Raw genomic sequence first — 18,035 nt, forward strand, 5'->3', positions numbered from 1 at the left:
TAATTAGGATGTAAATGAGTGGAATACTTTCCTATGACTGACAAGGAATGTTTCTTTGATCCTCTCCATCTTTTTCCTTCCTCCTCCTCTTCCTCCTTCCTCTTCTGTGCTCAGCTCTGCACAACGCCATGCCTCAGCAGCCTTCCCGGCCCAGCAACAGGGCGGCCGCTCTACCTCCCAAGCCCCCCCAGCAGACCATGTCGCAGCAGCAGCAGCAGCAGCAGCAACACCCCACCCCGCCTCCGCAGCAGGCCCTGCAGCCCCAGCAGCTCCAGCCCCAGCCCCAGTCCCAGCCCCCACCCCCAGCCCCAGCCCCCTCAGCACCACCTGCCGCCCCACCTCATGCACCCCCCGCAGCCCCTGCGCCAGCGCCCGCTCTCCCCGCCCACCCTCACCCCGCAGGGCCTGCTCTCCTCCCAGCCGCCCCAGATGCTGCTGGAGGATGACGAGGAGCCCGGGCCCACGCTGCCCCTCACCCCCAACCTGCAGCTCTACCTGCAGCACCTACAGGGCAGACAACAACAACAACAACAGGCCTCCCTGATGCAGTCCCTGCCTAATAGACAGCAGCAACAGCAGCAGGCAGGGCAGCCCCCTCTGCTTCAGTCCGTGCAGGTCCAATCCCAGCTGGCTCCGTCGCAGCTCCCCGCACAGTCGCAGACCCCGACCCAGCAGCTCCAGCAGCAGCAGCAGCATCAGGCCAGACACATGCAGCAGCAGCAGCAACAGCAGCAGCAACAACAACAACAACAACAACAACATCCCCAGCAGCAACAGCAGCAGATGGGCTTCTCCCAGGGTCCCATGCCCGGCAATCAGACACAGCCAGCGCCGCATAAAGTCTCCATGCCCTCCAGTAAAGCACAGCAGATCATCCAACAGCAGCAGCAGCAGCAGCAGCCACAGTCACAGCAGTCTCAGCAACAGCATCCCTCTCCACGTCAACACAAGGCAGACCCCTACAACACCGGTAAGGGACAGAGCTCTCTGTGCCCGACAGTGGCACCTTGCACCCATTCCTATGGCACGAGGGCATGCATGCACGCTGCTCTGTGGAATGCTAACTCGAGTCTTGTTTTGTGTTATGACAGGTCACCTGAGGGAGTCTCCTCTCATGATGCATTCCCCCCAGATCTCACAGTACCAGCCCATGCACCAGTCTCCCCCACACAACCTGCAACCCAAAAAGGTGAGTCACAGCGGCCTTAATCTTAATCTCCCGTGCGTGTGCTAGGCCTAATGTTTGCACATATAGGAGCAGATATAAATGCCTCGTGTCAACACGTCAGGCGATTGGATTCAGCCTGATCTGATTCAATTTTCAGTCGGATGGACAGAAGTGGTGTACTCCGTTCTGACAATCGATTAAAAATTCACCCATGTAAACATGTACTCTGATTGTTGGAGTACATTTCTGCTTTCTGTGCAGGTGTTCCCTGTAGCGGTTACATTACAAAGATAGAATTTTGACCCACAGGTATTAAAAACGGCACTCTGATCAGTAGCCTGCCAGCTTAGTTTGACACAACACCACCCATCGGCGGGTTTCCTAACTGTCCAGAGGCTTTCATTGTTTAATTGTGCAGAACATTTGGTCAGTGTGTGGGTATGAGTGTTTGGTCAGTGTCTGGGTATGAGTGTTTGGTCAGTGTATGGGTATTTTCTGATTGATTCTGCTCAGTATTACTGATGCTCTGGTGGTGTTGTGTCAGGAGCAGAGGCCTCCCTCGGTTCTGGGCGCGTTGAAGGAGGAGAAGCTGCCCCCATCACCAGTCATGCAGGGGGAGCCCTTCAGTCCCGCCATGCGCCAGGACTCCCACAAGCATCCGGAGCCAAAGGTTATACCTGTCCACGGCCAACAGAGTGAGTAACCGCAACGCCTCTGGGTCAATATATGCTTCAAGACTGCTCTTCTAGAGAATATGTGCGTGTGTCTGTGTCTGACTCTGTGTGTGTGGCTGATTCACTTTTTTTTTTTTTACTTTAACTCTGGTGCAAAAAATAACATTAACAATAACATTATACTCAATAGAAATAACATAACCCCACCCTGCCCAATTCATTTGTGCCCATCATGCCCCTGATTGTAATAGTGTCTGACCATCGGTTATGTTTACAGGGGAGCCTAAGTCGTCGGACAGCTCGCGGCCTGTCATCCGCTCGATTGATCTCCCCCCCTCAATGCAAGAGAAGGACAAGTTCAAACAGGAGCCCAAAACGCCCGTCAGCCCCCAAAAAGGTACAGGTGGGTCAAGGGACTGCTGCATCACATCACATTTTAAGACCATTGGAGGAGACGAATGACCTATGCACAAGCTAATGACATAGACACAACATATGAGAATATATTGTAGCTAGCTATAGCACATTTTTTCTCCTCTTCAAAGTTTTTGTCTTTGAATCATTAGCGTTACTAATGACTACTGTTTACCTTTCAATTGAAATTAAAATATTTCTGCCACAAAAGTGGTGTTTGACATATGACATATTCTAATTTTGTTTAGCATGTGTGTGGGAAATCATCACTGAAAGATGCGTTTTTTTCCCCCCCCTGTGATGGTTGGACAGGACGTGAAGTTAAAGAACATGGGCTCGTGGTCGAGTCTGGCCCAGAAGTCGACCTCAACACCGTCGTCGGCACTCAAGTCGTCGAGTGACTCTTTTGAGCAGTTCCGCCGCTTCGCCCGCGAGAAGGAGGAGCGAGAGAAGGCCCTGAAGGCCCAGGCCGAGCAGGCCGAGAAGGACCGCCAGCGCCGTGAACAGGAGAAGCTACGGTGAGCATAAGAGGCCAAAATATATATAGAAAAAAAAGATTACTAAGTATTTTAGTGCCGCTGTTTTTCTGATCATGTTGGCAAAAACAGATTTTCTGTGTTGTCATGATGGTAACTATGACGCTATGATAAACATATAATGCTATAATAAACACCCAATTGGGAATTTGACCCTTTTGACCTCTGTGTGACCTTCCTCAGGGGTCGAGATGAGGAGGATTCGCTGGAGCCGAGTCGGCGGCAGCACGAGGAGCCGCGTCGGAGACAGGAGCCACCACAGGTGCAGCCAGCCCAGCAGCCACCACAGCAGCAGCAGCAGGCAGCAGCAGCAGCAGCAGCAGCAGCAGCAGCAGCAGCAGCAGCAGCAGCAGCAGCAGCAGCAGCAGCAGCAGCAGCAGCAGCAGCAGCAGCAGCAGCAGCAGCAGCAGCAGCAGCAGCAGCAGCAGCAGCAGCAGCAGCAGCAGCAGCAGCAGCAGCAGCAGCAGCAGCAGCAGCAGCAGCAGCAGCAGCAGCAGCAGCAGCAGCAGCAGCAGCAGCAGCAGCAGCAGCAGCAGCAGCAGCAGCAGCAGCAGCAGCAGCAGCAGCAGCAGCAGCAGCAGCAGCAGCAGCAGCAGCAGCAGCAGCAGCAGCAGCAGCAGCAGCAGCAGCAGCAGCAGCAGCAGCAGCAGCAGCAGCAGCAGCAGCAGCAGCAGCAGCAGCAGCAGCAGCAGCAGCAGCAGCAGCAGCAGCAGCAGCAGCAGCAGCAGCAGCAGCAGCAGCAGCAGCAGCAGCAGCAGCAGCAGCAGCAGCAGCAGCAGCAGCAGCAGCAGCAGCAGCAGCAGCAGCAGCAGCAGCAGCAGCAGCAGCAGCAGCAGCAGCAGCAGCAGCAGCAGCAGCAGCAGCAGCAGCAGCAGCAGCAGCAGCAGCAGCAGCAGCAGCAGCAGCAGCAGCAGCAGCAGCAGCAGCAGCAGCAGCAGCAGCAGCAGCAGCAGCAGCAGCAGCAGCAGCAGCAGCAGCAGCAGCAGCAGCAGCAGCAGCAGCAGCAGCAGCAGCAGCAGCAGCAGCAGCAGCAGCAGCAGCAGCAGCAGCAGCAGCAGCAGCAGCAGCAGCAGCAGCAGCAGCAGCAGCAGCAGCAGCAGCAGCAGCAGCAGCAGCAGCAGCAGCAGCAGCAGCAGCAGCAGCAGCAGCAGCAGCAGCAGCAGCAGCAGCAGCAGCAGCAGCAGCAGCAGCAGCAGCAGCAGCAGCAGCAGCAGCAGCAGCAGCAGCAGCAGCAGCAGCAGCAGCAGCAGCAGCAGCAGCAGCAGCAGCAGCAGCAGCAGCAGCAGCAGCAGCAGCAGCAGCAGCAGCAGCAGCAGCAGCAGCAGCAGCAGCAGCAGCAGCAGCAGCAGCAGCAGCAGCAGCAGCAGCAGCAGCAGCAGCAGCAGCAGCAGCAGCAGCAGCAGCAGCAGCAGCAGCAGCAGCAGCAGCAGCAGCAGCAGCAGCAGCAGCAGCAGCAGCAGCAGCAGCAGCAGCAGCAGCAGCAGCAGCAGCAGCAGCAGCAGCAGCAGCAGCAGCAGCAGCAGCAGCAGCAGCAGCAGCAGCAGCAGCAGCAGCAGCAGCAGCAGCAGCAGCAGCAGCAGCAGCAGCAGCAGCAGCAGCAGCAGCAGCAGCAGCAGCAGCAGCAGCAGCAGCAGCAGCAGCAGCAGCAGCAGCAGCAGCAGCAGCAGCAGCAGCAGCAGCAGCAGCAGCAGCAGCAGCAGCAGCAGCAGCAGCAGCAGCAGCAGCAGCAGCAGCAGCAGCAGCAGCAGCAGCAGCAGCAGCAGCAGCAGCAGCAGCAGCAGCAGCAGCAGCAGCAGCAGCAGCAGCAGCAGCAGCAGCAGCAGCAGCAGCAGCAGCAGCAGCAGCAGCAGCAGCAGCAGCAGCAGCAGCAGCAGCAGCAGCAGCAGCAGCAGCAGCAGCAGCAGCAGCAGCAGCAGCAGCAGCAGCAGCAGCAGCAGCAGCAGCAGCAGCAGCAGCAGCAGCAGCAGCAGCAGCAGCAGCAGCAGCAGCAGCAGCAGCAGCAGCAGCAGCATGATTTATTCTCTTTCAGATGGCAGCTATGGTTGACATGAATTTCCAAAGTGATTTAATGGCCATCTTTGAGGAGAACTTATTCTGAGAATCATGATTTTAACTTCCCGCCGAACTGAAAGGAATAAATGAAAAAACAACAATAAACAAACTGCAAATTCCTTTGGGGGAGATTAAAAAAACAAATGGGATAACGAAAATCGTAAACACACAGGGCGATGGAATAACGAATCCTGAACTGGTCCCCGTAGAACCTCTGAAAATAGCCTGCCATATTGAGGCAGGCTGCATCCACGAGTTGAAGGACGGCCCTGGCCTCCTGCGCACAGAGGTGGGGAGCCCCTTAGCTTGACTGCTGCTGCCGCCGCCGCCTCTATGCGACTTCATTTTCCTGCGGATGTGACGTTGTCATGGCAGCAAGGGCCTAGGAGGACTTGATCGGCGTGGCGCTTTGTGAGACAGAGCGAGGAGCAGTGGGCTGACGCCACCACCATGGAGCGGACGATTGATTCCGATAACGATTTAAATATTCTTGATTACCTGTCGTTTAAGGCATCCAAGAACTGCCATGCGCCGTGGGAGGAGGGCTCAACGAGACAAGAGGCTGTTTTGGTTTTTTTCTCACTTTTTTTTCCCCTTTGTTTTTTGGACACATCCAAGCAGATTGCAGGGTGGGGATGGGCACTTAAATATGAAATCTTGGGTTGTCACTTCTCAGGAGGAGGTGCAGCTTGCCTTACGCCTCTGACCTGTACACATACACATACACATATACACACACACACACACACACACGCACACACACACACGCACGCACACACGCAAATGTACTATAAAACAGTATACTCACTGACCTGGACATATGAACAAAGATATGATCCATTATTTACAAACCAGAGAGGAGTGTTACAATGTGCAGATTTTTTTCATTATGTTGGATCTACTGTAAAAAGGTATTTTCTTATTCTATGATTACTGTTTTGTTTTTCATTTTCTTTTTTTATATTTTAACCCTCTTATCAATGCCATTCTCCATCTATGTCTATGCCAAACAACTATTTCCTTTTATGCTGAAGTTCTAGTCTTGAAATTCTTCATTTAACTTGTGTCTTTCTTAAAATATAAATATATTTTTCTTGTCCAGTCCCCCACCCAATGGGCCTAGCTAGCCTGATAGTAAATAGACTAATATATGCATTACTCCCTACAAGTGTTAATTGAGGGCAAAACTCATAAAATATGCATCCATTCTTCCATAATTTCACTTCACCCTAGTGCAGAGCTCGTAACTACCACAGGAGAGCTCCATTACATTGGGCCTTCTTGCTCAGCTGTCCTTTGGTTTGATTTTTTTGTAAACTAATTCAAGCAAACTTTGAACATTTATGTCTGTTGTACAAAGAGATGCAAAATTTTGTATTTTTCTTTTCTATCTGCAAACTGGTTCATTTTCACCCAACAGCATTGTTAGAATGGATCAGAGCATTAACATCTAGCTTGTTTGGCTATGTTGAGCACAGCTGATGGTTTTTGACAGACGGAGACCTAAGATCCTTTAGGGAGAGCTCGGAGACGGAACACAAGATGGAAGCTAGTCTTTGCATGACTCCTTTTCACAAATCATTTAAACTATGACGAAGCAGAGACACTCTGTATGCTGTACTAGATATAATAAACACAAAAGATTTGAAACATAAAACTTAAAAAAAAAAAAAAAAAAATCAAAAACAGTTCTGATTTTATATCATTGTTATTGTTCAATTCTAGTGGATGTGAGTTATAATTCTGTTATTTGAGACAGTGAGAGGGTTGGGGGCACAACTTGAAACCTTGGCGGATCCTCAGAGTTTCTCTTATGGTGTTTTTCTCCAGTGCCTGTATCGTATTGCGATTCTAGTTGGCATATATTGCGTTGGGGAGGGCAAGGGTGGGAAAATGCCGGTTGGCCGAAGGCTTTGGGAAGGGGGGGGTGGGGTTTAAGGGGAGAGCTTGTGTAAAAAGGCAAAAAAAGGAAAGTCAGCATTTTATATTTTACCCAATTACAATATTCAGGTTTAAAAATCTAGTTTTAGCTGGACTTCTATGTACCTGGTATTTTTTTTTTCTCCCCAGTTTTTGTTAAGTGGACATGTTGGCACAGACACTTAACCATTATTGTCAGTGTGAGTGCATGTGTATGATTGCATAACTGTATGTTGTGTGTGTGATGTATGTATGTATGTATGTATGGATGGATGGATGTATGTATGTATGTTGGTTGGTATGAATGCCTGTTATGGTCTTCTGTGGCACAGGAAGTGACTTCAAATTCAAGAACACTTCAAAAGAACGAGTTGCTTTGCTAACAACACTCATTTTTTCCTTTCTCTCCTTTGGAAGTTCACATGTTTAACTTTATATATAAATATATATACACATTACTGGTTCATTGGCCTAATGAAAAGTAAAGTAACAGAACACTTTTCATTACTTCAAGCCTTTACATGTGTGCTTGCTTTTTCATGGTAAGAGTTGGATGTTAATGTGCCATAGATATGACTCTCCAGAGAATGTGCTGACCGTGTTGCTCAGCAGCAAGTTTGCTTTATTCAGGTATTTTATTTCACTTTTTTTTCCCTTTTTTTCTTTTCGTTTCATTTTGGTTTTTTTGGGTTTTCGTGTTTTTAACATTTTCCTCGATTCTTGTTTGGTATGTGAGTGGGCTATCGAGGTCAATGATTCAATCTGTTATGATCATGGAATAAACTCATCTCTTTTATAGAAAATTAAAAGGAAACAAAAAAAACTACATCTGTGTGTTTTTGATTTGTTCTGGAAGTTTTAGTTTATGATCTTTTGATCTACGTTCCTCCTCGAAATGGGATGTTCCTCATTATAGGGTTCTTCCTTCCATTTGGCATTATCTGCTCAGGGTTACCACTGGCATGAAAATCCTGGTAATATTATTTTATTAAATGTCATTTTATAGGCCTTGAAAAATCAACATTGTTATTGTACTCTTCCATGGATAATGTTCTGTTGTGATGCATTTTGCACTTGGAAGAGACCATCAAGTCTATAAGAAAATGTAGTTACATTCAATACCATACTCCAATGGCTCCAATCATGTGTACTTGTAGGTTGTGAAAGGCCATGAAATGTCCGGGGCCCTCAGAGTCACTGAAAATGGGTAGGATGAGAATTAGCCAGCCACTGAAGACAACAGCCAGAGCCTTAAGAAACATGGAAATAATGGACCCTTGTTTTTTTTTTTATTGTCAGGTGTTTTTAGAGTGCTTGATGGTTTTTTGGGCCCCTACCATCGACTTGAAGGCATCGCTGCCACCGTCGACGTCATGTTACCTAACCTCAACCATAACCCTCGACTAACGCCTTCCAGACAGTGCTGCCTTAAAGTCGACGGTAGGGGTCCAAATGACCATAGGTTTAGAGCCCAAGTGGCAGATATTCCCACTCTTGGTCAGAAACAGTCCACCTGAAGTTAAATGTGATATAGCACTGAAAGCCATATTGCGACCATTAAAACTATTAATCCTGTTGTTGTTGCATAGCCTACATTAGATATATTTCATTAAAAAAAGGCATGACGAATTTCTGTAAAAATGATCTTTATAGGATATTTATCAATGTGGTAAAGTAGGTCGATAACTGAGAATACTTTGAGAATTTATATCTTTGCTTATAATATAACTGGGTTTGAGTGATGAGCCAGACCCCACAATTTTTTAAATAAAGTTAAAACCACATAAAAACCCGGGGTGTTGTTATGAAACGTACGTCATCATCCAGCGTCAAGACATCGTCGAAAAGGCGGAAGTAACGTGAAGGTTGGAGCAGAGCGGAGTGGTTGCAGTGCACTGCTTGCTTTTTCACGCGTAAACATGGGTGTTAAAATAGAGATTTTTAGAGTGAGTACTGCCTCTCAGTTTCATATTAGGTAATACATTTAGTGTCATATGAACAATCGTTATAGTTGATCATCTTCAGCAAATGACCGCCTAGTTGAAGCAAGCGGTCACATAACAGTAACGTTTGGCTAGCCAGCTAGTTAGCAGCTAACAGCTATGATGCAATATATTTCAGATAATGTAGTAGATCACAGTTTTTGTGGAACATGTACATGGTTTGTTAGGTAACCCACAATCAGTCCTACTGGCGTAGGAAAAGGTCATCACTATTTATTGAAACGTTATTTATATATTGTTACAGCAGTTCTGTCCATATTACCTTTTCAGAAGCAGTTGCTTTATTATAGCCTAGAGCTAGACGGGTTTCTGTCAGTAGGGAACCGTGTTAATTAAACAATTACAAGATAGCCTCTCCACAGATGATGCTGTACCTGTCCTTCCCCGTTGCCATGTTTTGGATATCAAACCAAGCTGAGTATTTTGAAGAGTACATTGTCAAAAGGAAGGTTAGTCATCTGTTATGAAAATGTCAAGTCACCTTTAAACTATATCTCTGATTGATTAAATTAATGAAAGAAAAAAAAACATTGTTTTCTCTACGTTTCTTACCCTCACCCATTCCACGTCAGAGGGAAATCTTTCCACCAGATGAGAAGATGCATGTAAGTGTAAATAATGTGCATTATGTGTGCATCTCGAGGATCATGGCATTGTGATGGTTAGATTAGATTATGCCTACTAATTTTATGCCATTGCCCCCTCTAACTTGTGACTTTTTAAACAGAGGCAAGAGCTTGAAGCGTTTAAGGAGCGCATGCGGGCCAGAAAGGAACAGCGGATTTTGAAACAGATGGGCCTGGAGTCTCAGGACTGAGTCTACTGAAAATGGAACTGACAATGAAAGCTGTTTTCCTTCTGAATTGTGGATCCTTCAAACCCAAGGGAAGGCAAGGCAAGCATTCTCTTAAGAATGCTTATGGAATTATGTGGTGAAAGTATTGCCAAGTTTGAGGTTTGGACATTGAGGTGACTGATCTGTCATGGGTCAGAAGGTGAACGATTTTTTTGATCCTTGGGACTGCTAAATCAAGTTGGCATGTTTTTTTTTTGCGTTATTTCAAATGTTTTCCCTTTTTTCATATTTCAATCAAATGCATACAAACACACTGGTTTCAATCAAAGCTTAAATGCATTATTTATTTTTCAGTGATTTAAACATTTGTTATGTACATATGCACATTTTATTGTCATTAAAGTAAGAACATATTGACAACCTAATGTATTTAGATGTTGTGAACTTGTGTAAATTAGATTTGTTTTATTCTAATAATTCTGTCATTTTTTGAACTATCACACAATCACACATTAAAGTACGTAATCGGACATAAGGAAATGTGTTTAATATGGTTATGGTTATGGAATTTAGCAGACACATTTGTCCAAAGCGATTTACAAAAAAGTCACATAGTATCTTCTGGTAATATAGGTAATGTTTTTAGGTAGTCACAGCTACTCTAAATGGGATTATCTTGCCTCGCATATCAGAATGAAATTAATAGTTTGAATTCATCTTGAAAATATATTAAATTATGTCGGAGGCTTTGGTGACAACCCCCTCTAATTTCCTTTTGGTGCGACTATCTGAGCTCCCATACCTATGACCTACCTAAGCTATGATGGCTCTATAGAAATTCACCAACATATGTTTGCTCACATAAAACTTCTTCAGTTTTCTAAGGATGTAAAGTCTTTGTTGTGCCTTCTTGATTAGTGGTGTGAGTGGTGTTTATTTCCCCATTTCAAAATGCAGATATATGAGCCAAGAAATTCCGCTAATCACAGGCTGATCACATATATTAACTGGAGCATTTAGTCCTTAAAATCCACTGCTATTTTTGAGGCATTTAAAGTTATCTTCTGATTGATCATACTGGTCCTGCAAACTTTTTTTGTATTTTATTCTAGCACAAATAGTGTGTTCATTATAGGAAACTTAATAAGAATGTGCTACCTCAACATTGCACTGTAAAAAAATACAGCATTTTTAAATCTTTCATAGCATCACCTCATGATGCATTTGTTTTTAGAACCGTATGATGTCACAAAGCTATGTAGATATTTTTTCTGATGATTCAGTCAGTAGCACTGACCATGACAAAAAATTACTTACAGACTGGATCATTTAACACACATTAAAGCCAGATGGACCATAGAAGATGGGCATCGGCACTCTCACAAGCTCATGCCTTTGTGAGGAAACAGCTTTGCACACATAGTTTCTCTGTCTCCTTGTTTCTGGATGAGCTAGCAAATGTACCACAAGTCACTGGATGGCTTTTTTGTAAGGTTCGCTTGCTTGACGGCAGCTTTAAGGAGGTGACAGAGAGGTGAGAGAAGGTGGATTCAGCCATATTCAGAATTAATGATGTAAAGTGGGAGATGTCAGTGGGAAATGACGATGCTTTTGGTATTTATATTGCCTGCAGTAATGAAGTGTTTAACAACACTGTTCGATGGAGGAAGGAGATTGTGTTTGAACGTGGAGCTACTGTCAACGTATCAACGGGGGTCCTCGGCAACTGCATATGTAGAGTTTCAGTCCGTAAGGTCAGATGCTGCAATTACCCATTTGTTAGTGTTTTATAATTACTAAGTAGTAAATTACTTAAAGTCTACTAAATCTACTGTTCTTTCTTTATCTTGTCTGTTATTTCTTGCAGGACAGAAAAGGAGGAAGATCTTACAAGAAGGTGAAAAAGTTAGGAAAGTCTACACATTTAGCAGAATCTGATAAATCTGATCAGATATTTGATAATTTATTTTTGTGTCCCTACGTTAGTACTTGTCACTCTTTTTTTTCCTCATAAAACTAGGTTGGCTATGTAGACTTAAATCTTGTTGAGGTTATTGGCTGTGGTTATGTGACTCGACACTGCCTCCTGGAGGGATACATGGGCAAGCACAGCAAGTTAGACAACTCATTTCTTAAGGTTAGAAAAAACATATCTATGTTTTCCATAATTTTTACATTTTTGTATGTAATTTATATATAGGTCCGTTAGAATTGTGGGATTAACATATAAAATGGTTCAAATACAGATCGGATTGCAGCTGCAACTTCTTCAGGGAGATCCCTGTTTCAGAGTGTAAGATCACAGATTGATGTCAACAATGAACAGTTGAATATTCTTTTCATGATCAAAGAAGCATAATCAGAGTATCTTTCATGCAAATATTTATAGTTATTGTAATTGTTATTATTGTTATTATTATTAGTCTGTGGTTATGATTATAATTTATTTAAATTAAAACTGTTCATTTTAATGCTAATAAGGTTTATTGTTGTAGTTGTAAGTCACTTTGGATATGCATCTGTTTTTAGTGAATTAGTAAACAAAAACACAAAACATCTTTGTATTTCATTAACATGTCTCCATCTTCAGTCTTAAAAGTATATTTAATATGGTTGAGGAGTGTGAACTTGTATCAGCATCATTATGTCTTGGTTTGGTTGTTGTCTTACGTAGACTTGCACAACCCCCAGTCCCCACGTTCCCCACATTCCCCACCCTCACCACAGCCATACTGAGAGAGGGATCAGTGTCTCGACTGGAGAGTGAACCCAGGGCTTCAGTTGAGGTCCTGAGAGATCAGGTAGAGGTCAGTAGAGGGCAAGTAGACGAGGCCTTGGGTCAGAAACTAGAGGAGCAGGAGAGGGCCCTGGTGGCAGAGCACCTTACTCGTCTAGACCAAACCCGCGTGGATGCCTGGGAGGTGGTGGAGCAGCTGTGCCATGAGCTGCTTGGATCTGACTTAGAACTCTCCAAATCTATTGAGGGTAAAAAACATGTGTGTTTTGTCTGGCAACAAGGTTAAAGGTGCCATCCTTGGTTTTAATGCATTATTATCCTATACTTTTGTCAAATTCAGCAAAACTTACCTCTCATTCTCCTTGCCGTCTAGTGTGTGTGCTTGCTTCAAAAACAGTGCAAGTGTCTGTGTACAATCTTGGAAAATGGGAGGCAAAAGTGGCTCGTCTAAGCAATAATTAGTGTTGGGTCAGATTACTTTGAAATGTAATCCATTACTGAGTACAGACTACACAGCAATTTTTGCCATCATAAATCAATTTTGTAACAGCCTAATGCATTGGATTACAAAAATAATGTAACGTAATCCGAATACTTTTGGATTACTTTAAAATAAAAAACTCAAAAATAATTAAATACATTGATTTTCACGCCTTTAGTTCGTTTTAATCGAACTCAAGTGCATTTGAGCCTTTACTTACTAGTTGTAGTAAATGATGGGAGTTAAAATCACTGGATCGTGATTAGGCCTACATTTCATACCTTTTATTCACTTCCTAAATAAATAGCATGCGCGATTGGCAATAACGTGAAACATGGACAAATGTGGATGCATGAGGAGATAACAATGTTTCATACTGTATGGTCGGCTGAGTAAATCATATTAGTTTCTAGTTCCAGTCACGACTCGTTTCCAAACTCAACAATTGGCCAGAGGGGCCCTATCATGACAGTCAAAAGCCCATCGTCACTAGTCAAAAGCCTATTCAAATTTAGTAGGATGTGTCCAGTCCATATTGGGAGGGTTTTCGTTATCAAACGTCGAGTGCATGGCGCAACAAGGTGTTCCTAGGTTTTTCAATCAGTCATGGGTGTGTTTGGGGCGTATAACATCATTTAAACCAATGAGAATGACATTGAAGTTGTTAATTGCCACACCCCTGGGCGCATTGTTTAAAAAATAAACGTGCAAAATAAGGAATTAAACTTCACGCCGGGTGGAAAGCGAGTTTTACGCCATGTGCCAGTGTGCAAAATAGAGCCCAAAGTCACAGATGCAATGAGCCAAGATCGCCCAGCAAAACTGTCACTCCAATGTGTAGCCTACAACAAAGTAGCTCGAAATAGCCGGAATAAACACCAGAGGGAGCTGTCCGCTCAATTCCCACGCAGGTGGTCCGCCTAGTAAACAATGCGTGTGTGAAACCAAACCGGACAAAAGTTTGTTTGCAACATTTAAATGTATTGACTGCTGCGGACCAAGTAACCAAACTATAGGTCTAAAAACGCACTAAAAAATACACTCAATCAAGATGATTTTGATGCTACACTGATATTTACAGAGAATATGATGCCAGTGCAATGTCCGACATCATATTCTCTGTATCAGAGGAAGTGATAAAAAAAGTGTATTGAATTGAAAAGGCCCTTGACACTGCATATGACTGCATGATGTAAAGCTGCTATACAATTTTGTATTTTATTGGGTTGAAGAAAATGACTGTCTTTTTATATTTTAAAAATACTGCAAAATAATCTCTGTGAGACATCTCTGTGATAATGTCATACAAGCGCAGAATATATGGAATGTATGGAAGCTAATTGGTACTGACTTATGGCCAGTGATTTTGACCACTTTTTTCGGTAACGAGTAATCCAACACGCTACTACTTACAAACCAGTAATCAGATTAAAGTTACTTATCTAAATCACTGTGCGTTACTATTTTTGTCATTTTCCTTGGTAAAAAGATATATTATTTGCTTTCTTCTTGTCAGCATGAGGACAACTCATGTGTAAAACCACGCAGCGACACAAACGTAAACAACAATGGAGGGAGGAGAGAGATGCACGTTTTATCTATACAGTCATTATTTTGAGTTTGGGTCAGCTAAACATGACAACATTAAGGTACGTTGTACATTCTGTGCTGGCGACAAAGTGCTGTCTAGCTAGACACACCAAGTCTCCCGAAGTTTTGGGAGTCTGAGTCCCACATATTGATATCCTGATGCCCGCAAATTACATAAAATCTCCCGGAACCTAGAGCGAACAAGAGCACGTGTAACCCTTCCTGTGTAAGACTTAGATTTCACAGAGAGGGAGGAATTTACAGGGTCTTTCAATTTAATTGAATAATAAACAAATAAATTGGATAATATATCTGGTTTCAAGGTGTAAGAAAATATAGAATTTATTAAGAAGAAAGAGAGAGAGATGTATATAGGGTAAATATCCAGGTAGATAAAGAAAATAATGAATAGATTAATAAGAATAAACTAGAAAAGCATTTCCTGAAGGAAATACAGTGCATGAAAATGCAAAAAATATGATGTAAAATATCATACAGAGTAAAAACAAATAATGCAGATATAGTTGCAATAGTGTTGCAAGGGTACATATGTTGGTTGTTATGCCAAATTAAGTGGTTGCTATGCTGGTTGCTTAGGTAATCATGTTGGTTGCTATGGTGGTTGCTAGGTTGAAGTTGTGGTGGTTGCAAGGCTGTTGCTAGGGTATTTGACATGGTTGCTAGGCTGTTGCTAGGGTACTTCAGGTGGTTCCTAGGCTGTTGCTAGGGTAGTAATGGTGGTTGGTATGCTGGTTGCTAGGTTAAACTCATTGGTTGTTAAATTGGTTGCTAGGTTGTAACTGTGGAAGTGGTTGCTAGGCTGTTGCCTGTGTATTTGACATGGTTGCTAGGCTGTTGCTAGGGTACATGAGGTGGTTGCTAGGCTGTTGCTAGGTTAGTTGTGGTGGTTGCTATGCTGGTTGCTAGGTTAAACTCATTGGTTGCTATGTTGTTTGCTAGGTTGTAACTGTGGAAGTGGTTGCTAGGCTGTTGCTAGGGTATTTTGCATGGTTGCTAGGCTGTTGCTAGGGTACATGAGGTGGTTGCTAGGCTGTTGCTAGGTTAGTTGTGGTGGTTGCTATGCTGGTTGCTAGGTTAAACTCATTGGTTGCTAGGCTGTTGCTAGGATACTTGAGGTGGTTGCTATATTGGTTGCTAGGTAGATGAGGTTTAATAGTTGGAATGACTGAACAGTTAAATAGGTGGATAGTTTAAATGGTTAAATTATTGGAGAGGTAGATGAGGTTTAATGTAGTTAGAATGACTGAACAGTTAAACAGTCCCTCCAGGAATTCGCGATGTTGCGATCGCAACAATTAACGCAAATTCAGCAAATCCTCGTGAATTCTGGGCGACCTCGCAATTTTGTTCACTGCAACTTTTTTATTTTATTTTTATTTCTATTTTATTTTAAAATATGATGTATTTGCCCATCCCTGTATGTATTGGATTACAAAAATAATGTAACATCATTTGAATACTTTTGGATTACTTCAAAATAAAAAACTCAAAAATGAAATACATTGAATAAAAAAGACAGAGCTTACAAATACATTGAATAAAAAAAGACAAGGTTGCAAGGTTGTGCTGGCTTGAGCGAATGGCTCAAAGATTTGCGTTGTGGTAATGGTATTTCTGCTACTTTATGGTACACATCGTCAGGACTCGAACCCACAAACAGCAGCACCTTGGATTCGGGAGTCAAGCGTGCTAACAATTGAGCTAAAAGCCCGGTCTGCTGGCTCTCTTACTAGCACAACTCTTAAGGTGTTGGGAAGGAAGATCACACAGTATACACACTACATAGATATGTACCAGCTAGCTACAGGTACCAACTGGAATAGGCCTATGAGCAGACATTGGGGGGTGTCCTCATTTTGGCCAATTTGTCCTCACTTTATAGATAACTTGTCCTCCTTTTCAGAGTCTGGTTGGTGGTCACCCTAGTTCTGCTACATTATAGCACACATGTAGCCTTATACTTCCCCTTTTAAACACAAATTATGACTACAACTGGTCTTGTATTTCTGCACAGAACCACTCACATAAAGTGGACAAAATAGGCGTCCATTTTATTCTCTAGCTGGGTCGCAGTTGGGTGTGCTAAAAGGCAATAACCCCTTAAATTATGACTTCTGGCAAGTTTTGTGCAAATAAATGACAGATTGAGACTTATAATATAACCATCAACACATTTAAGGCATCTTGCTGTGAAAAAAGATGGCAATTACAAAGCATGATTATCACATATAGTGTGACCCGTGTTATTTGAATGAGGGGCCCCACTTAGATATCAGGGTGAATAATATAACCTATGTTATATGATTGAGGGGCCCTATTAAGACATATCACATAACATAACCTATGTTATTTGACTGAGGGGCTCTATTCCGATATCAGGGCTGGAAAACGAAAAAATAGTAAAATAGTAGTGACTTCACGCAGAGGTTTTGGCTTCAGAGATCTCTGAACACTTGGGCCCCTGGGCCTTGGTCCATTAGGCCCGTTCAGTAATCCATCCCTGCTCATAAATTTGCCTGTTTAGAACTTCTGAACCGTTTTGGAATTCCTGGTGTGTGATATTCCATATGTAGGTCCTAGTCTTATTCGAGTTTTAATAGCCTAAATGTTCGAGATAAAAAAGCCGATTTAGAAAGTGTTCTATGCCCCATTGAAAAAAGTATTTTGAGTATTTTCAAAATACAAAAATACAGTATTTTATTTTGATACATTATGGCTACAGTATTTTGTAGTTTATTTTGATACATTTAAAAAGAGGCTATTTGCTATTTTATTTCAAAATAGGCTACGTCCTGATGTATCTTTGCCCATTCCTGTATGTACTGAAACACATAAACAATATGTAATCAAGTAATCTTCAACAATGTAACTATAATCTGATTACACATTTTTCTGATTTAATATGGTCTGATTATAGTTACTTGTTTTTTTGTAATCTGATTACGTAATCCAGATTACTTGTAATCAGTTACTACCCAACCCTGTATCTTGTTTGCACAGATGCAGGACTAGCACTTTATGTCAGTGAAGATGGCTCTACAACTCTGGGTGTTTCTCCTCAAGAGAACAGGTACATTGTATAAGTACCAATGTATGGCATAACCTAATGGTCCTCATATGGGTTTCATGTAGCCAATAACATGTAGCCTGTAGCCAGAGATCAAGTTCTTAACCCCTTGGTGCCAGTGTAGTGTTTTTGCCCCTTATCCAGTTAGACCATAGTATACTAAGTTCTATATATAGAGTCTATGAGTTAGACCATTCTTTCTGTACTTGGAATTGTGTATTCAACCTAAATACCAGCTCGCTCTTTCTTTTTTTTACAGGGACTCCGATAATGTAATGGAAAATGTCATCATTATGAAATAAAAACTCCAAGCATGGCTGATGTAGTAGCCTACCCTAAATAATAATAATTTAAAATAATAATAATAATAATAATAATCACCTGCAGTGGTGTTGGCTGTGTAATAGCAACTTGAACTAACGTTTAGGCCTGGTAAGAAAATATCATAGTTTTGTGTGACTTTAACTTGCTTTTTTGCACTGGGTGCAACAGAGATAGAGAAACTTACTCTGGTAACGTTAATGTAATTGCAGTAGGTTGTATGGGGTATGTAGACAAGTAACCTTTGCAAAAATT

The 18,035-nt window shown here is 43.3% G+C and overlaps 3 protein-coding genes and 1 pseudogene across 3 annotated transcripts in view; all 4 read left to right on the plus strand.

Annotated features, from left to right (window-relative positions):
• brd4 (bromodomain containing 4) overlaps positions 1–3,099 on the plus strand; it is a 34,903-nt gene extending 31,804 nt beyond the window's left edge. Inside the window, 7 exon segments of the mRNA XM_048245092.1 lie at positions 115–292; positions 294–970; positions 1,092–1,189; positions 1,713–1,863; positions 2,120–2,239; positions 2,569–2,774; positions 2,976–3,099. Coding sequence (XP_048101049.1) covers positions 115–292; positions 294–970; positions 1,092–1,189; positions 1,713–1,863; positions 2,120–2,239; positions 2,569–2,657 — 1,313 coding nt within the window. The 3' untranslated portion in view covers positions 2,658–2,774; positions 2,976–3,099.
• A 2-nt stretch (positions 3,100–3,101) lies between these two features.
• Positions 3,102–4,843, plus strand: LOC125295555 (annotated as a pseudogene).
• Positions 4,844–8,586: 3,743 nt separating this feature from the next.
• Positions 8,587–10,312, plus strand: LOC125295831 (protein PET100 homolog, mitochondrial). Its single transcript, XM_048245351.1, has 4 exons — positions 8,587–8,710; positions 9,130–9,216; positions 9,340–9,372; positions 9,495–10,312. Exons 1-4 carry the CDS (start codon positions 8,684–8,686, stop codon positions 9,582–9,584), a joined length of 237 nt encoding a protein of 78 aa, XP_048101308.1. The 5' UTR covers positions 8,587–8,683; the 3' UTR covers positions 9,585–10,312.
• Positions 10,313–10,681: 369 nt separating this feature from the next.
• On the plus strand, positions 10,682–17,775 carry LOC125295829. Its single transcript, XM_048245350.1, has 8 exons — positions 10,682–11,097; positions 11,197–11,317; positions 11,431–11,460; positions 11,584–11,700; positions 11,810–11,856; positions 12,238–12,548; positions 17,393–17,462; positions 17,719–17,775. Exons 1-8 carry the CDS (start codon positions 10,913–10,915, stop codon positions 17,759–17,761), a joined length of 924 nt encoding a protein of 307 aa, XP_048101307.1. The 5' UTR covers positions 10,682–10,912; the 3' UTR covers positions 17,762–17,775.
• Positions 17,776–18,035: the final 260 nt, after the last annotated feature.

Source organism: Alosa alosa, chromosome 6 (assembly GCF_017589495.1).
Source record: "Alosa alosa isolate M-15738 ecotype Scorff River chromosome 6, AALO_Geno_1.1, whole genome shotgun sequence".
In the NCBI taxonomy this organism is placed as follows: Eukaryota; Metazoa; Chordata; class Actinopteri; order Clupeiformes; family Clupeidae; genus Alosa; species Alosa alosa.